The following is a 17,199-nucleotide window of genomic DNA, read 5'->3' as shown; positions in this document are numbered from 1 at the left end:
CACTACACATTGCGAGACTATTTACATCTGCAAAGTTACTCCTATATATAAGCATTTTCAAGATCATTATAATAGCTGTAAAGAATCACAGAACCATAGAACACTAGAAGTGGAAGGGACCTCAAGCTGTCATCGAGTCCAGTTTCCTGCCCTCTTGGCAGGACCAAGCACCATCTAGGCAATCCCCAACAGATGTCTGTCTAACCTGCTCTTAAATATCTCCAGCAATGGAGATTCCACAACCTCCCTAGGTGACTTATTCCAGTATTTAACCACTGTGATAGTTTTGAAGTTTTTCATAATGTCTAATCTAAACTTCCCTTGCTGCACTTTAAGCCCATTGCTCCTTGTCCTATTCTCAGAGGCCAAGGAGAACAATTTTTCTCCCTCCTCCTTGTAACACTCTTTGAGGTACTTGAAAACCGCTATCATGTCCCCTCTAAGGCTTCTCTTTTCTAAACTAAACAAGCCCAGTTCTTTCAGTCTTCCCTCACAGCTCATGTTCTCTAGACCTTGAATCATTCTTGTTGCTCTTCTCTAGACCTTCTCCAATTTCTCCACATCTGTCTTGAAATGTGGTGCCCAGAATTGGACACAATACTCCAGTTGAAGCCTAATGAGCGCTGAGTAGAGCAGAAGAATGATTTCTCATGTCTTGCTCTCAGCACTCCTGTTAATGCATTTTTTTTTGCAAAAGGATCACACTGTTGACTCATATTTAGCTTTTCAATTAAAAGAATTTTCACTAAAATTTGCATATTTCATCAGAGTTGATGTCTTTCATGGTGACATATAAATTTGGATGACATTTTTGTCAAGAAATGTTTTGACATAAAACAACAAGACACAAATTGAAAAACCCAGTTTGTTAGTCCAAAACACACCATTTCAACACAGTTCCATTTAATAAAAAAAAATCTGAAAGATTTTGTTGCCATTCCCATATGGAACAAAAACCAAATTTCAAAATGTTAACACTACTGCACAAGAGAATTATAGTCCTTCAGATAGCGGTACTTTTAACTCTTGTTCATCCACGTGAATGGGGTTGCTTTTGCAGGGATAGTTCTGTTGATAAACGCTTCCTTACCAGTTAACATTTTGAATGGCTAATGTGGAGATAATTATTATTGATCAGCAAATAATGGTCTGATATAGTAGAGAACGGTTAGAAATAAACAAAAATACTGCTCTATACGTGCATGGATTAAAGCACAATATATTTTAGCCAGGGCCTCTACACATCCTATTGCATGCAGCTAACACAATAGCACACTGTCACTAGGAAAACCATGATGTATATCCTTACCACAAGCTTTACAAGCAATAGCACAAATCTCTTCTGCAACATATTCGCCAGCTGGAAACTGAAGACACTCTCCTTCGGTCTTCTCCGGGGAATGATAAAGGTAAACTTGAAGCACTGGCTCTGTCTGTTTGGGAGCATTTGCATTCCCAAGGATGTCACCGTTTTGGTGGACAGTAGAAGTTGCTGTTCCGTCCATCTCTGTCATTGTGAGGCAGGCCATCCTTTCATTGTGTTCCACTCAGAGTGTTTGCCTAAAAACAAAAAAGCAATTTACTTGCTTTAAAAGCTAAGAAAACTCGAAAGAACTACATAAGACCTGGTATCTCTGATATTTACAAGGCAGTAAATTGCAAAATTGTTAAAATTTCCTACATCGATATGCAGATTGTAAAAAGACCTGGGATGTTTTCCTCCACTAACATGAACATTTTAGAGCACAGAAGCTGTGAATTATAGTTCCCTGTTGGAACTACATCATTTCTCAGAAAACTTAGCAAAACGTGAGCTCCTCTACAGTTTACAGTGCAATTCTATCCTGAAAAGAGACTCAGAGTGGGAAAAACAAGATCTTCATGTTCATTGTGCAAGTAAAAATCATACTTAATTGTAAGCCCTACAAACTCAGAGCATGTGCAGGCCAATTAGTTCCTCTATTACACCCTGTGAAACCCTATTATCCCGTCACTGACAGGTTAAAAGTTGAGCTAATGACTTGCAGGTAAGAATGTCAATTGAGTCACACCCTGATTAACCCAGAAAAGAATTCCTGTCCAACTGTGTTTCAGTCCAGTCTCAAAGTTATTTTTTTCTTCTGCAAGAAAAAGCTTAGAATTTCAAATTAGAAAAACTTCTGTTTTCAGCAAATGTGTCAATTTTCTTAGCATTTCCTGAAGTGGCAATTTATTCTAAAATACATGACAAAGTCTACAAGCAGTGTACAAACTAGAGTCAAATGTTATGCCAATATTTTAAGAAGGGGGTTCATTATAAATTATGCTTCCAGATCTGGAGTGGGCAATAATTTTTGATGGGGGGCCCACACCAAGAATTTGGAAAGTAGCCAAGGTCCACACTCTTCCATGCTATTAATGGAGGAGGTACAGGGTCTAGGATGGAGGCTGGATGCAGAAGGGAGCTTGGGATACAGGACTAGGGTGCAGGATGGGAGTCTGAGAGGGAGCTTGGGAGAAGGAGGTGGTTGTAAGCTGGAGCAGGGATCTGGGATGCAAAGGGGGGGATGCAGGAGGGGATTGTGACCCAGGGCAGGGGACCTGGATGCAGGGTCTAGAAGGTGGTATGGGTGCAAGAGGAGGGGTGGAGGGTTTGGTTTATGTGGTGTATGGGTACAGGAGCAGAAAGCAAAGGATTTGGGAGAAGGAGGGGCTGGGGTGCCAGAGGCAGGTTCTGGTCCAGAGAGTTACCTGAGTGACTCACGGCCAACAGCCCTGCAGGGCCCTGAGACAGGCTCTCTGCCTACTGCAGCCCCAAACTGCTGGAAACTGCTCCCTATTCCACATGGTTCTCGGCTGCAGATGCTGAAGGGGGTGGGGGAGGCTATATGTGTTACCCCTGCCCCTGAGCAAAAATCTCTCAGATCCTATTGGCCAGAAACCATAAACCAGCTAATGGGAGACAAGTTATTTTGCAAGGAGGTATGAACACTGCATGAAGCCTCTCCCACCCTCCCAGCATTTAGATCAGAAAGCTATGGAGACATCTGGCTGTTCTGTGTTGCCCATGGTCCGGATCTGGCCAGCAAGCCATATCCTGCCCTCTCCTGCCCCAGATCAAGCCCTTGTACCAGTGTGTATATGCTCACAGAGAAGAACTGCTTTCCCCATTTATACAAAAATGCTCTCTCATAACCATATCTGACAAAGGGAAAATGATTTGTCACACAAGCTAAGAATATTATGTAACATGCACTTTAATGCAAAAACAAACTGAAAAAATAAGCTGAGAAAAATGACAGCATAGCACTATTCAACTAATATAATTTGAAGGTGGGTGAGATGGGGTACAGATGAGACAATGAAAATATTTTGGAACTATATACCATTTCGTGGAATCTATCCCCTTCAAAAAACAAAACCAAAAACAAAGCAGTTTGTTCTCCAGTAGTATTTTTTTAAGTCACTCTCAGAAGTAAATCATCTTTGGCAGGACTGATTTAGCAGGATCCAGAAGGGGTGAACTACCATCAAAAGTAGTGAACTCACTCAAAATCTTTAAATCTAGTGATGGATGTTTTAAACACGATGAAGAGCACATCCCTGGCTAGGCTAAGACTGTCTTTGTTCTGGTATGAAACTATGATGAATTTTTCAGTAGAATGAAAACTTATAAAAAAGAAAGAAAACTGGCAATACCCTCTATAGCTGATTATATTAAACACGTAGTCTCATTCAGGACTTTTTCTGGACTGCTACTTTTTGACTGTGGATTCAGACCAAAATTCCCCCTCTCTATTGTTTGAGATTTTTACCATGAAACTGTCATTCAAAATGTTGATTTCCATCTCCCTACAATGTGATCAGATTTACATACCTACGAATGTATTTCAAAACATTTAGTTTTTAATATAATAGGTTAACATGGGCAAAAGACCATTTTGATGACATTTCTGAAATAAGATCTAGAACACAGAGATCAAAGATTGCTTTTATTATATTAAAATAAAATTAGTACACAGCATCAGTGTTTCACAGAAACTGTAAGCTGTTTCTCTAGGTGCAAGTGTAATTCAGTGTGGGTTGTACACACTCCCAAAGAGTACATCTTCACTCCAGGGAAGATGTACCCTGTCACAATCAGTCTTCCAGAGTTTTAGTGCACCTAGTAAGGACACGCTAAATTGAACTTACAAGGTGCCTGCATCCACACCGGTACTCCTGCCTCTAAGTCAGGAGTAAGGGAGGTTGATGGGAGAGTTTCTTCCATCCACCTCCTGGTGTGTGGACAGTGGCAAAAATTAATTTCAGATAAATTGATTCCAGCTGTGAAATTCTCATAGCTGGATTTGCCTATCTAAAAATCGATATTAGCTCCTAGTGGAGACCTGGCCTCTGGGCCTAATCAATCAAGCATTCGGGACTGTTAAAGCTCTAACCAACAGTGCCTGGCTCTTCAGCTCAGACTGTAGTATAGACACTAATGCTTTTTTCAGTTCAGGGGTTTCCAGGTTCTCTTCCTGGTGTTTGAGCCAGGACAGTGGCCACCTCAAAAGGATGCACTAATGTGTAAGTGAGGGATATCAACAGTTAACATGTTAACCAGTAAGTCACAGCCCTCATCTATGGTGAGACGGGAGCACAGCAGGTCAGGGGGCACTCGAGCCAGGCCAGAACAGGATTGGTCCACGGCAGCCCTGGGTGCACTGCAGGCAGTGGGGTTCCAGCCACACCAGATCAGCCCTAGTCTGCGACAGCCCCGGGGTGTGCAGCAGGCAGGAGCACAGACCAGCACAGACCCTGTCCACAGTGCCCCTCCCCACTCACTTTAATCAGTTAATCCATTAAACTTAACATCTAACTGGTTAAATAATTAAATGGGATGTAACATCCCTACGGTAAGTGTTCAAGTAGAAACAGCCACATTCATTTAAGGCATACAAAAAAGCCAGTTTTCCTAAAAGGAAACCTACTTGAAATGCATCTGTGGATAGCATTCTATGCCCAAAACCCTTTAAAGGCATAAATGTTGCAGTTTTGGTACCAAAATCCATGTTTGACACTGCTTTCTGTGCATTGCCAGTTGCTCTGATGAAACTTTACCCATGAAGTTTTAATAGCTGATGAAGTTTGGAGTCCTCCCCTCTGAACAGAACTACTTTCATAGAGAAACTCAGACTTCTGCCAAAAATAAACATTGGCTTCCTCTTCTTTGAGTTCAAGTCCTTTCAGGTTCATCAGTTTACAAGACATAGCATAGTTTCTATTCAACCTCCTCTTTCTCTTATGCATAAAATTGAAAATTTGGCAGTTGTAACAAAAGCAGGTGAAAAATCCAGAGGCGTGTGTTTTACACTGATAATGTCTCCTAAAACAGAGGTGCACAAAGCAGGAGGTGGGTCCCATTGGGAGGGGGAAGTGAAATTTCATTAGGCGCAGCAGCACAATTGGCTGCTGGGTCTCAGGCTCATCCAGCTCACTAAAAATGTTGAAATATGTTACCGTTTTGATGTATGTGTATTCCCATTTATATACTGATTAACAAATATTTTACTTTCTACATACTTTTTTCGTATATGAGTCAAAAGGGCTTTTCCCCCCCATATGAACGTAACCAAAATTTCTGTCAATTTGGATTACATTAAACAGGGTGGAGAAGCCCTGAGAAACCATAAAATATAGGCTGAGAAACTGAATATATATAATGACTGAGGAAACCATGTACAGTAAAAGCTCTATTATCCAGAAGCCCCAGGGAACTGAGGTTGCTGGATAATCAAATGTGCTGGACATAGAAGCGTGGTTGGTGGCTCCATGCCAGCTGCCCCAGGCCTGTCAATCAGCCCTAAAGCAGGCCAGTTAACACAATATGCGAGTTATCCAGGTGCCAGATAACTGAGCTTCTACTGTACGTAAAATCTGATTAATTTATAGGGATAGAAAATTTTTAGTCAAAAGTTCAAACTATGTTTTTAACCAACATCTATTCAGCTGAAATATCGAACAAATAACTAGAAGAAGAGATAAGTGCTCAGGATTCAGTATTGCACCAATTCAATTAAAAGGTGAAGAAAACTCTCAAACCACATCACTGTGTCACCTGCAAATAAGACTTCAAGCAAAATTAGGATTACAAAGTTTCACATTCCTCACAATTATAAAGTTAAAAACAAAAATAAAAACACTTCTGACCTTTATATTTCATAAAAACACAAGCTAAAGAATAAATACAAAAATCTCTCATTTTTCAGAATTCACCTTTAACTGATGTAGACAAAGCATTTATCTTTGGATCATTTGCCTTTCATATATTTTCAACAAACTAATGGTGGGCACACACTCTTTAGCGACTCAAAATCCCAACCTTCTCTCACTACAAGCATATGTTTCAGGAACTCACAGCGCCTTTCTTCTCTCGAATAAACTGTACAAAGCATGAGCAACACCAGGGGATTCCTTTTACTGAGCTCACCACAAGACACTGACTTGCTGTGGGCATACACAGGAAACCATATAAAAAGACAAACTGTCAATGATGGAACATTATATAATCAGCAGTGGAAACACTCCTGAATGTAAGAAATCTGTAGCTGTTGGCAGATTCATATCTATGTTCACTTTGGGTTTTAAAGGGATATGTATGTGCAATTCATACCCATGTTCAGTTTGGGTTTTAAAGGGGCCCATCTAAATCTGCAGTACCTTCTAAGATTAATTACAGAGTTTACCTGTTCACAAACTAGTCTGTGTCTATTTTGCATGTGTAAGCGAAGAGCCACTCAGTGCTGACAAAATACTTGTCACACAGAATAGACTCTTATCTATAAGTAATCTAAATCGCACTCATTGTGCCACTGATGTTTTTCTGTATGTCAGAAAATAAATATCTGCATTTTATATTAAATGTTTGCCACATTATCTAATATACAGAGTACATCTGTGTCTGCGCTACATTTGTTCAAGGATTCCTCAAACTGTAAGAACTATAAAACATGAAATTTGGTGTGCAGCTTCCTCTTAGTAGTAAGCCTCTTCCACTCTTACATCTTGTAGCATAGGCCATTGAGCACCACTGGCCAACTTAAACCAAGGTCAGGGTTTGGTTGTGCCTGGAAAGCGGGAAATGCCTGAAATGCCAGAACTTCCCAGAACATGGACAGGGAGGGCCACCAATAGGAGGGATGACATACATCAGACTCACTGCTGGGGACAGTGAGCACAGGAAACAGCAATATGCCAGTAACCACTGGGGGCAGCCCCAGCAGGAACACAGTGACCACAAGAAGACAAGACTCTCCACCCTGGTGGGAGACATAAATGCTCCTCTACCCTAATCCCCATCCCTGCCGCTCCTATCCAATCATCCTCCAATAATTTGCATAAACCATATCCTTTTTCCTTTTATATTCCAAAACAGGGAAACAAACAACAAAACCCACAAAAACTTATTCCACTTAAATACCTGAGCAATCCCAGGTCAATCTGCTAGTCTCAAATATTTGGTGGAATAGTATTTTTTAAAAATAAAAAGAAAGATGGTTGGACAGAACCATAGGAAAAGAGGAAAAACAAGAAAAAGCATTTTAAAATAACAAATATATCAGCACATGCATGTAGTAGGTTCAGGCAATCAAAATATTAATTCCCATTTCAATATGCACAAATACTATACATGAAGAGGACATTTCATTCGAGTCTATACTGGCTCTTTTTGCATAATATTTTTGCAGCCTTTCGTAGCATCCCTTTCAGGATCATTTTATGCCTGAGGGAGACATCAAATGTAGCTCGTGCTTAGCTAAATGTTTAAGCCCTCTGAAGCCGTACAAATTGTTCAAAAGTGAAACATTTCCTCTTGCAACCTACTGCTCCTCCCATTTCTCCCCACAGAGTAAGAATGAGTAAACAAAAAGAAGAACACAGAGGGAAGTGGGGGTTGGAGGGAACAGAGAGGAGAAAAATTTCTGAAGCCTGTTGCTTCTGATGGCCCTTGAGAAAAATCTCTCCCCTCTAGGAGGAGAAAGAAAGAAAGAAATTTAAAAAAAACACAGGTAAAGGTTATGAAAGGCTTCATAGCACGAAGTACCTATTGTGTATCTTTTGCTGTTCCTGTCCAGAGAAGATTTGCCTACTCTCCTGAAGGGAGAAATTCACTACTCATACAAGCTTTAACTCCTGTCTTCACAGATGATGCTTGCTACATAGGCTTTGTCTACTCTACCAAGTTTTTTCAACAAAACGGATGTCCCTGCCAAAAGTCCACAAAACATATATCACCAGAGGGTGCTCATGCTTGCTCCCTCTGTTGACAGAAAATGTCTACATTGGAGGTATCATCAACAGCATGAGCAATGCACTGCGGCTATGTATCCCACAACACAGTGTTCTGGAAAGGTGGAGCTGACCTCTGGCATCTTGGGATTCCCTCTGAATTTTCCCACAGCCCCCTCAGCTGCTGGGAGAAGCACCATGAATAGCTCTGTAACCTCTCTATGCTGAGGAATATCAAAGTAACGCTGTCCCCACCTCCCACTGCAGCAGCAATCTGCCTGCTGCTATGTTCCTATCCCAGGGCAGAACAGAGGCAAGCTGGTAACTTTCTTTTTGCTTCCCAAAGGGAGCAGCCCACTCAGCTGTCAGATACTTCCCAGAGCTTTGAAAGGGGAAAGGCACATACCTGCAGGGCAAAAGAGATCAAAACACCAAACTGAGCCATCTGGATGGGCATTGTGGCATACTGGCTACCAACAAAACCAACAGCAGTGTCTACACTGGCTCTTTGTTAAAAACAAAGGGAGGGGGAAATAATCTTTTGTAGAGGTGGAATTTTGTTGCAGAAACCGAGTTTTTTCCACCCTGACAAAAGTTACCTTGCAGTGTGCTTTCTTTCACTGTTTTGGTAGTGTAGACAAGGTCTTAACTAGTGTTAAATGTTCCTGACTCAAACATCTGCTTCAGAGATCTATATTACTGCTGCTTTTGTGAGTATCCCTATAGAATTCTACCGCAACCACAGTCCAGTAAATCATTTGGATTCTCCTCAAAAGCGCAATAACATCAGCAGGAGTTAGTAGTAGGCATCCTTCAGACTGCATAGACTATGGATCGCGCCCTTTATAGTTTCAATTGAGGACTTCATTTACAGCGTCTACTGTGACTATGAAGACCCACACGAAAGTGACAGTCCTTGCTGCATCTCTTGCAGATGTAGTGGGTGTCTGCCAAGTCCTTAGTGTGCTTTCTGTGAGCTCGCTTCTCCTCTGCTACCTGTCTGATCCTCACCTCGCGCTTCTGAAGGCCCTTGTGTAACCCCTGCCTCCATCTGCTGCGGTCGTCTGTTAGTTCTTCCCAGTTGTCCAGCTCGATGTCTACCTCTCTGAGGTCTCTCTTGCAGACATCTTTGTAGCACAACTGGGGGTGTCCAGGAGGTCTTTTGCCAGAGGCTAGCTCACCATACAGGATGTCTTTTGGAATCCTTCCATCATTCATCCTGTGAACGTGGCCAAGTCAGCGGAGCCGACACTGCCTGAGGAGGGTGTGCATGGTTGGGATTCCAACTTGCTCGAGGACGGCAGTGTTGGTCACTCTGTCCTTCCATGATATTCCAAGGATGCGCCTGAGGCAGCGCAAGTGGAAGACATTCAGCCTCTTTTCCTGGCGGGCATACAGGGTCCAAGTCTCGCTGCCATAAAGGAGGGTGCTGAGGATGCAGGCTCTGTAGACTTGCCTTTTGGTGTGAGTGTACAGCTTGTTGTTATTCCACACTCTCTTGCTGAGTCTGGACCGAGTTGTGGCCACTTTTCCGATCCTTGTATTTAGCTCAGTGTCCAACGACAGGGTGTCAGTGATGGTGGACCTGAGGTAAACGAACTCGTGGACAACCTCTAACGTATAGTTGTCAATGCTGATTGATGGGGATTCAGCAACATCCTGACCGAGTACGTTTGTCTTCTTTAGGCTGATGGTAAGCCCAAAGTCCTTGCACGCTTTGGAGAACTGATCCGGAAGTTTTTGAAGCTGGTCTTCTGTGTGAGACACTACAGCACCATCGTCTGCGAACAGCATGTCTCTGATGAGGACTTCCCGCACCTTAGACTTAGCTTTCAGCCTTGCAAGATTAAACAGTTTCCCATCATATCAGCAGGAGTTAAAGTTTCCATCAACTTCAATAGACGTTGGATCAGGCCTTGTAGTAGGTTCAAACCCACCTCCACTCCCACCCCGGAAAGACAATACTATTGTTCAGCTACTAAGTGAACATTCCAAGTGCACCAGAGGCCTGAAAAGTAAAGCAGAGCTGTCAGGAAGGTTCCTTGTACACTTGCCTTCCAGGGACAATACTCAGTCACCACTTGAAGCCTTAGCGATATGCAGAATGGCTGACCACAGATGACAAGCTGCACTACTGTGGTTCATTTTCAGTTCTTAAACTATGTTTACCCCCATGATTGTCTTCCCTTCGGTATTCTTACTGTGTGCTCCTAGCCTCCTTAATGCCTGCTGTAAGCCACACTACCAGGTGAAATGGTTTTCAGAGGCAAAGTGAACTCAGTTGGGTGCTGTCATGGTTCAGAACAACCGTACCTGTACTTCTCCCAAAGAGTGCAGGAAGGGCACCCATTCCCAGGCTTCCATCAACTCAGCTGTTGTCTTTCTTGGGTGGAGATCCATGTCTTTTTTCCCTTCTAGTTTTCGCCAACCTCCAGTTCCTTCCCTTCTCTGTGCATGCCCCAGCAAACAGTCAGTTGCCTAAAGAGATCTGCTTGCTTTCTCTTCAGGGACTGATGTAAATATCAATCATCACATGGTTCTCTCTAAGTAAGCCTATACAGTTTAGAGGAAGAGTGAGAAATCCACTGCTAAAGAAGGAGCAAGTACTAATTTGCAGGGGCTGAGCAAATTTGTCTGTTGGGTTTTTCTTTTGGCTGGCTTAAAGCTCACAGTGTGGTCTGTTGGGGTTTGTGCACTTGGAGGCTGTGTAGGATTAGAAGCCAGGGGTTTTACAGTTTGCAGCTGAATCTGTAATAGCAAGCATAACTATGAAGGTTTTAGCAATCTTCATCTGTCCTTGACTTTATTAATCCCTGTCAGTACTAAGTGTTCAAGCATGCCATCCTTCCACTGGTTTCAAGGGGGACTTTGAATAAAAAAAAACAAAAACGATAATTTGTCCTTAAAACTGTCTCAAGGACAATATTCAGTGGAAGAAAGGATTAGACATCATTTACTTTGCTTGTTCTTTACATTGCTCTGGTCACAGTGCTGTACTTACTCCACCACACATATCAGTTACTAATCTACAGAGCATGTACAACCACTCAGTGTGAACTAACTGCAAAGACTGGGACATCTGTTTAGGAAATACAGTAAACCCTCGAAATGTGCGATTGCAAGTTACGCGCAACTTAAAATCTGGCTCCCCATCCCCCACCCTGCCCTGGCTCAACCCTCCAGCCCTGTGCAGTCCTGGCTCAACCCGCCTCCATCCCGGTTCAACCTCCCTGGCCCTGTGCAGTCCTGGGTTCAACACCTCCCTCCCCAGTTCAACACCCCCGACCGCAGTTCAGCCCCCCTCCAGCCCCGTTCACCACCTGTGCTCTGCTCCATCTCACCCCCTACCCCTGTGCCTGGCTCTGGCTCCTCACGCCCCCGCCCCCCAACCCTGATACAACACCCCCCCCCCACAGCTCCAGTTCAACCCATGCCCCAGTTCTAAACCCCCGCTGGCTCACCACCTAAGCAGCTCTGGCTCAGCACTGCCCATGTGGCTCCAGCTCACTCTGCCCTGCGAGTGGCCTGGCTCAACCTCCTGGCCTGGTTAAATCCCCCATGGCCCAGCTCACCACCTGAGCACAGCTCTGGCTCACCACCCCAACCCATGACTCCGGCTCAACCCTCCCAGCCCCAGCTGAAACCGCCCACAGGTCTGTTTTACCCCCAGCACCCCCTCTGCAGATCTAACCCACCCCAAGCATAAACCCCCTATGCCACTCCCACAGCCCCAACCCACCCCAGGCTTAACCCTCCCCAACTGCCCCCCCCCCCCCAGCCCCAGGACTTACCTTTCAAAAGGAGCTCCAGGTGCTCCTGATGCTTCCTCGGCTGCAGAACGTGCATTCCGTCAGGGAAAGAAGCCACCCCCCGACTTACACAAAATTTGAGTTACACAAGGGTGCGTTGGAACACAACCCTCGTGTAAAATTGAGGCACTATTGTACTACAAACAGATGTATGCACATTTAATAAAAATGGATGATGCAGGTGGGCTTCCACTTTAATCTTTGTCATCGTGTATGCAGTTGCGGACCACATCAAATAGACTCCTGCAGTGAGGTAGAGTGGCCCCTCACAGACTGGATGGGGAAGAACCCCATACTGAGTCTGACCGGACTACAGCTCTACACCTACAAATTCAGTGTCATGTGCAACTTTTTTTGTTTGAGTTTTTTTGCCTTTTTCTCTCTTTTTTTTTTTTTTTTTTTTAAAAGACATGTAACTGATGTTGCATATTTGATTGACTTATTCTAATATTCTCTTTTTTAAGCCACTTGGAAAATAGGATTTATCCTCTTTCTGTTTCTAAAAAGTTACTTTGTGTTTAATTATATTTGCCTACAGTGAAAGAGAAATGTTATCTGTGATCTTTGTTCTCTGAAGGCATACATTGGCAAATGGGGTTTGGTTTGGTTTTTTTGGTCCATGACATCAGAATGGGACCACAGGGTAACTCTCAAGGCGTAAGGTAGAGAGATTATGTGCATTCCTTTCATCATCTACCTTAAATTGTCCCTGGCATCCTAAGGGAAGTTCCTTTCTTGAGTATGGGACAGCTGCTCCTAGCTATGAGCCAATAAATACAGAGGTAAAAACACATACAAGATAAGAGGGATGCAAGAGGTAGGTGGGATGTGATTCTTCTCTACACAAATATTATGGAAGGCATAGCACACTGATATAAGCATAGGAATGTTGCCAAGAGTTATATGTTGTAAGAAATTTTCCAATTTTCAAATACACCTAGTTTGCAGACTGAAAAACTCAAGAGATTTCTAAAATAAACACTAAACACGATCGTAACTGGCAATAACAGTGACTTGGTGCATCAGGCTAATAAGCCTTGAAAGTGAAAAAGGCAATAATTTACCCACCCCCAGCCACACATGTTATGGACTAAGCTAGCGTCTTAACATGAGGAAATAAAGGGCGACTGACAAAATTCTTTCACTACCTTCTGCTTTGATCCTGCATTGCTCGCTTGCTTTGATTCTGCAGAGATAACATGAATGGTCATGACCACGTGAAGGTTACATCAGGATGCCAGATGAGACATTACCACTTTACACATTAGTGTTGACGACTGCACTGTTTAGAGATAAAATGTTCTCTAAACTGTGGTTGGAAACCCTCTAACTCTCAGATTGTTTGTTAATTCATCTGGATTGCTCATTGATTGTTCATTGATTATGCTCATTTCCTTATTGTCTGTGCCTATTCTTTCCTCTGCCAAACAGCTCTCTATATAACCAATCATAACTTGATGCCTGTCAGTGCATTCTGAAACTCAACCAAGTTCAGAATCACTATGCCAGCTGGTTGTAATAAACCTTTGTTGATTCACATACAGTATCGAGACTTTATTCCAACAAAAGTCTTCTTAAAGTTTGCTCAGCAATACATGGAGCGCTCTTGTTGCTTCTTCCTAGATAATCATGCCTGCTCCATGCACCAGGCAATCTCCCATGTGGAGCACTGCTGAATTGCTGGACCTCATGAGAATCTGGGGAGAGGAAGCTGTCTAGTCCCAGCTGCACTCCAGCCACAGGAACAAATATTACTTGCTTTCAGCATCAAATTGCTACTTCAAGACACCCCTGGTCCTTACGGTCCTGCACTGTGCCCCTCTAATAGCCCTGGTCTCAGTGCATTCAAATTCAACCTCCAGCACTGAGCCTCAGCAGTCCAGTCATGAATGAAGGTTTCATTCTTCTCTACACAAATATTATGGATAGCATAGCACAGTGATATAAGCATAGCGAAGTTGCCATCGGCCAGGTCCAGTTTCCTGTACTTACACCACCAGTGGGCTTTCAAACAGCTAAAAGCATGCTCCACAGCAATGTTCCCCCTAATTTTTTCCATCCTTATACAGAATAAATGTTGGTATATGCACTGTGGCATGTGCACCACCAATAGAAACACATGCAACTGGCTGTGGGTGTTCTGCTAATCAGCTGGGCAACACCTGAGTCTCTCCTGGATGGCCAGCATTCCAAAAGATGCATCAGGCACCTTTCTGGAGTTGCCTGCTTTACTGTTCATGAAACGCCCACAGTGATCCCACAAGCATCTAGAGAACCATCTAGGGATAATGGAGTGTATTAGTGAGACAAACTGAGTGCTTTTTCTGATAAATCACAGAGCTGTAAAAGATAATCTTCAACTTCAAAGATTGTTTTTAATTCATACTATAACACTACTTCCTGCATATAAGGAAATAAAACTGCTTTTACATTGAATAACCTCAGACTTGAAAAGTCTGAGGTTATCAACTAAGCAGAGTGAATATGCAAAACCCAAAACTTGCCACAAATCCCAATTATAGTTATGCTAAGTTTAGGCATTGGGACAAGAAGGTGTTGCACCCGGAGTCCGTGTGCAATCTTCTCCTGAGGAGGAGGAGGAGGAAGAGGAGCTCTGTACCCCCAAGGCTGGGAGGTCTGCAGCCACAACTCTCAAGAGAAAACATAGGGTAGTGGCATTTGGAGACTCCCCTTTGAGGGGAACAAAAACACTCATCTGTTGCCCTGATATGGCATCCCACAAGTTATGCTGCCCGCTAGAGGCCAGCATCAGACACGTTACAGAGTGATTGTCAAGGATCATCCAACCTTCTGACTACTACCCATGCTACTCATCCATGCGGGCACTAATGATACTGCAAGGTATGACCCTGCACCCATCAGATGTAACAAGAGGACTCTGGGAGTATCGGTGAAGGAGTCGGGAGAGTAGGTGATGTTCTTTGATCCTTCCAATAAAAACTAGGAACCCAGGCAGAGACTGACGCATCCTGGAGATGAATGCCTGGTTGTGAACATGGTGTCACCAAGAGGGCTTTGACTTATTCGATAACAATACTCTGTTCAGGGCAGAAGAACGGTTATGCAGAGATAGGGTTCACCTACTAAGGAAGGAGAAGACAGAGTATTTGGATACAAACTGGCTAACCTAGTGAGGAAGACTTTAAACTAGGTTTTCTGGGGACTGGTGATCAAAGCTCACATGTAAATTATAGAACAAGGAGAACAGCGAGATGGGTCAGAAACTGGGGAGAGTGTAGGCTGTAACAGCAGCAATAAAGGAGAGACCAGGAAGATCTGGAAAGTGGGGCACGGAACATCAAAGTCAGTGTCTTAGTTGCTCGTTTACTAAAATTAGAAGTATGGGGAATACGCAAGAAGAATTTGAAATACTAGTAAACACAACTATGACATTCTTGGCACCACAGACACTTAGTGGGACAATATATATGACTGAAATATTGGTATAAGGGTACAACTTGTAGGGAAATAAAGGGAAGTGTTGCCTTATATATTAAAATATACATTTGGACTGAGACTGAGATGGAAATAGATGCAGACTTGTGAATCTCTCTGGGTAAGAATAAAAAGAGTGAAAAACAAGGGTGATGCCATGGTAGTGGTTTACTACAGACCCCTAGCCAGTAAGAAGAAGTGGATGAAGCTTCTGAAGAAAGACAGAAAGAAAGAAAATCATACAAAACACAAGAATTTGAAGGACTTCAACTATCCAGACATCTCTAAGAAAAATACATAGCAGGGCACAAATTATTAAACAAGTTCTTGGAATGGACTGGAGATTTTTTTGTATTTCAGGTGGAGGAAAGAACTGAGGAAGGCTGTTACAGATTTGATTTTAACAAACAGGTAAAAAAGAACTTGTTGCTAACATGAAAGTGGAAAACAGCTTGAAATGAAATGATAAGAGTTCGTGATTCTAAGGAATACTAGGAGAGAGAGCAGCAAAATAAAGACAATGGATTTCAAGAAGGCACACTTTCACAAACTCAGGAAATTGGTAGGTAAGATCTGATGGAAGCAAGTCTAATAAAAACACAATTGAAGAGGGTTAGTAGTTTTTCAGAGACATTATTAAGGGCACAAGAGCAAACTACTCCAGTGTGCAGGAAAGACAGGAAGTATTGTTAGAGACCTTCTTGGCTTAACAAGGAGATCTTGAATGATCTGAAAACCAAAAAGGAGTCCTACAAAAACGGAAATTAGGTCGAGTTAAAAGGAATGAATACAAAACAAGTAAAAAAGAACAAAATTACAAAGGCCAAGGCACAGAATGAGCTCAAATTAAGCACTGGAATAAATTGCTCAGGGAAATTGCGGAATCCCCTCATTGGACATTTTAAAGAGCAGGTTTGAAAAACACCTGTCAGGGATGCCCTTGACTGATGCTTGGCTCTGCCATGAATGTAGGCGGCTGGACTTGATGACCTCTAGAGGTCCCTTCCAGTTTTATGAATCCTGGGGGGGGGGGTGTCTTCCTTTCTAGAGAAGTATGAGGGAGGAGGTCCTGAAGGCTTTTAAAAATATTTTAATGGTTCATTTAAAGGGTTTCTTGTTTGCCTGCAAAGTTTACCTGCCCTTATATGCAAAAAAAAAGGTGAAAGGCAATTTTAAGTGTTGCAGACCATGCCATGTAACTTTGATAAAATATGCTAGTACTGTTCTTGCTGTTCTCTAACTGTATTTGTGAAAATTTTGGGGGGAAAAAAACAGACACAGAAAATACTCTCCTGGCACAAACTATTAAAAATGAGAGGACATTTGCACGTAACAGCTACAGAAGAGAGAAACACTTCAACAGCTTAACCAGAATATTATCTATACATTTTTTTATGAGTTGTATCATGGTCAGAAGAGAATCTGGAAGTATGCACTTACACCATATTTTCCCTTTGCGGAAATTACTGTTAAAGTAAACAAGATAACCTAAAGTCACAATGAATCAGCAATCTGCATAGAACAGCCAGAAGTTGTATTACTTTGATGTTCTCTGCTGTGGTATCTTTAAAGAAGTTATTTTCAGCTATACAATATTTACTATTTTGAGCATCACTATTCAGTTAATTGCTTCAAACTGGATGCAATCTCTCAATAGGTTAGAGTTTATATAAAGTAGAATTAT

At 42.6% G+C, this 17,199-nt stretch overlaps 1 protein-coding gene across 2 annotated transcripts in view; it reads right to left on the bottom strand.

The window, feature by feature from the left end:
- Positions 1-17,199, bottom strand: part of JAK2 (Janus kinase 2) — a 161,578-nt gene that overhangs the window by 100,030 nt on the left and 44,349 nt on the right. Inside the window, exon 2 of one of the 2 annotated variants that reach the window (XM_074994863.1) lies at positions 1,310-1,560. The exons of the other annotated variant lie outside the window; for it this stretch is intronic. Coding sequence (XP_074850964.1) covers positions 1,310-1,529 — 220 coding nt within the window. The 5' untranslated portion in view covers positions 1,530-1,560. The remainder of the gene's footprint in view (positions 1-1,309; positions 1,561-17,199) is intronic. 2 annotated transcript variants of the gene reach the window in all.

Source organism: Carettochelys insculpta, chromosome 5, assembly GCF_033958435.1.
Source record: "Carettochelys insculpta isolate YL-2023 chromosome 5, ASM3395843v1, whole genome shotgun sequence".
Lineage (NCBI taxonomy): Eukaryota > Metazoa > Chordata > Testudines > Carettochelyidae > Carettochelys > Carettochelys insculpta.
Note: the sequence above shows the minus strand (reverse complement) of the source record. Positions and strands in the feature narration are given on the sequence as shown.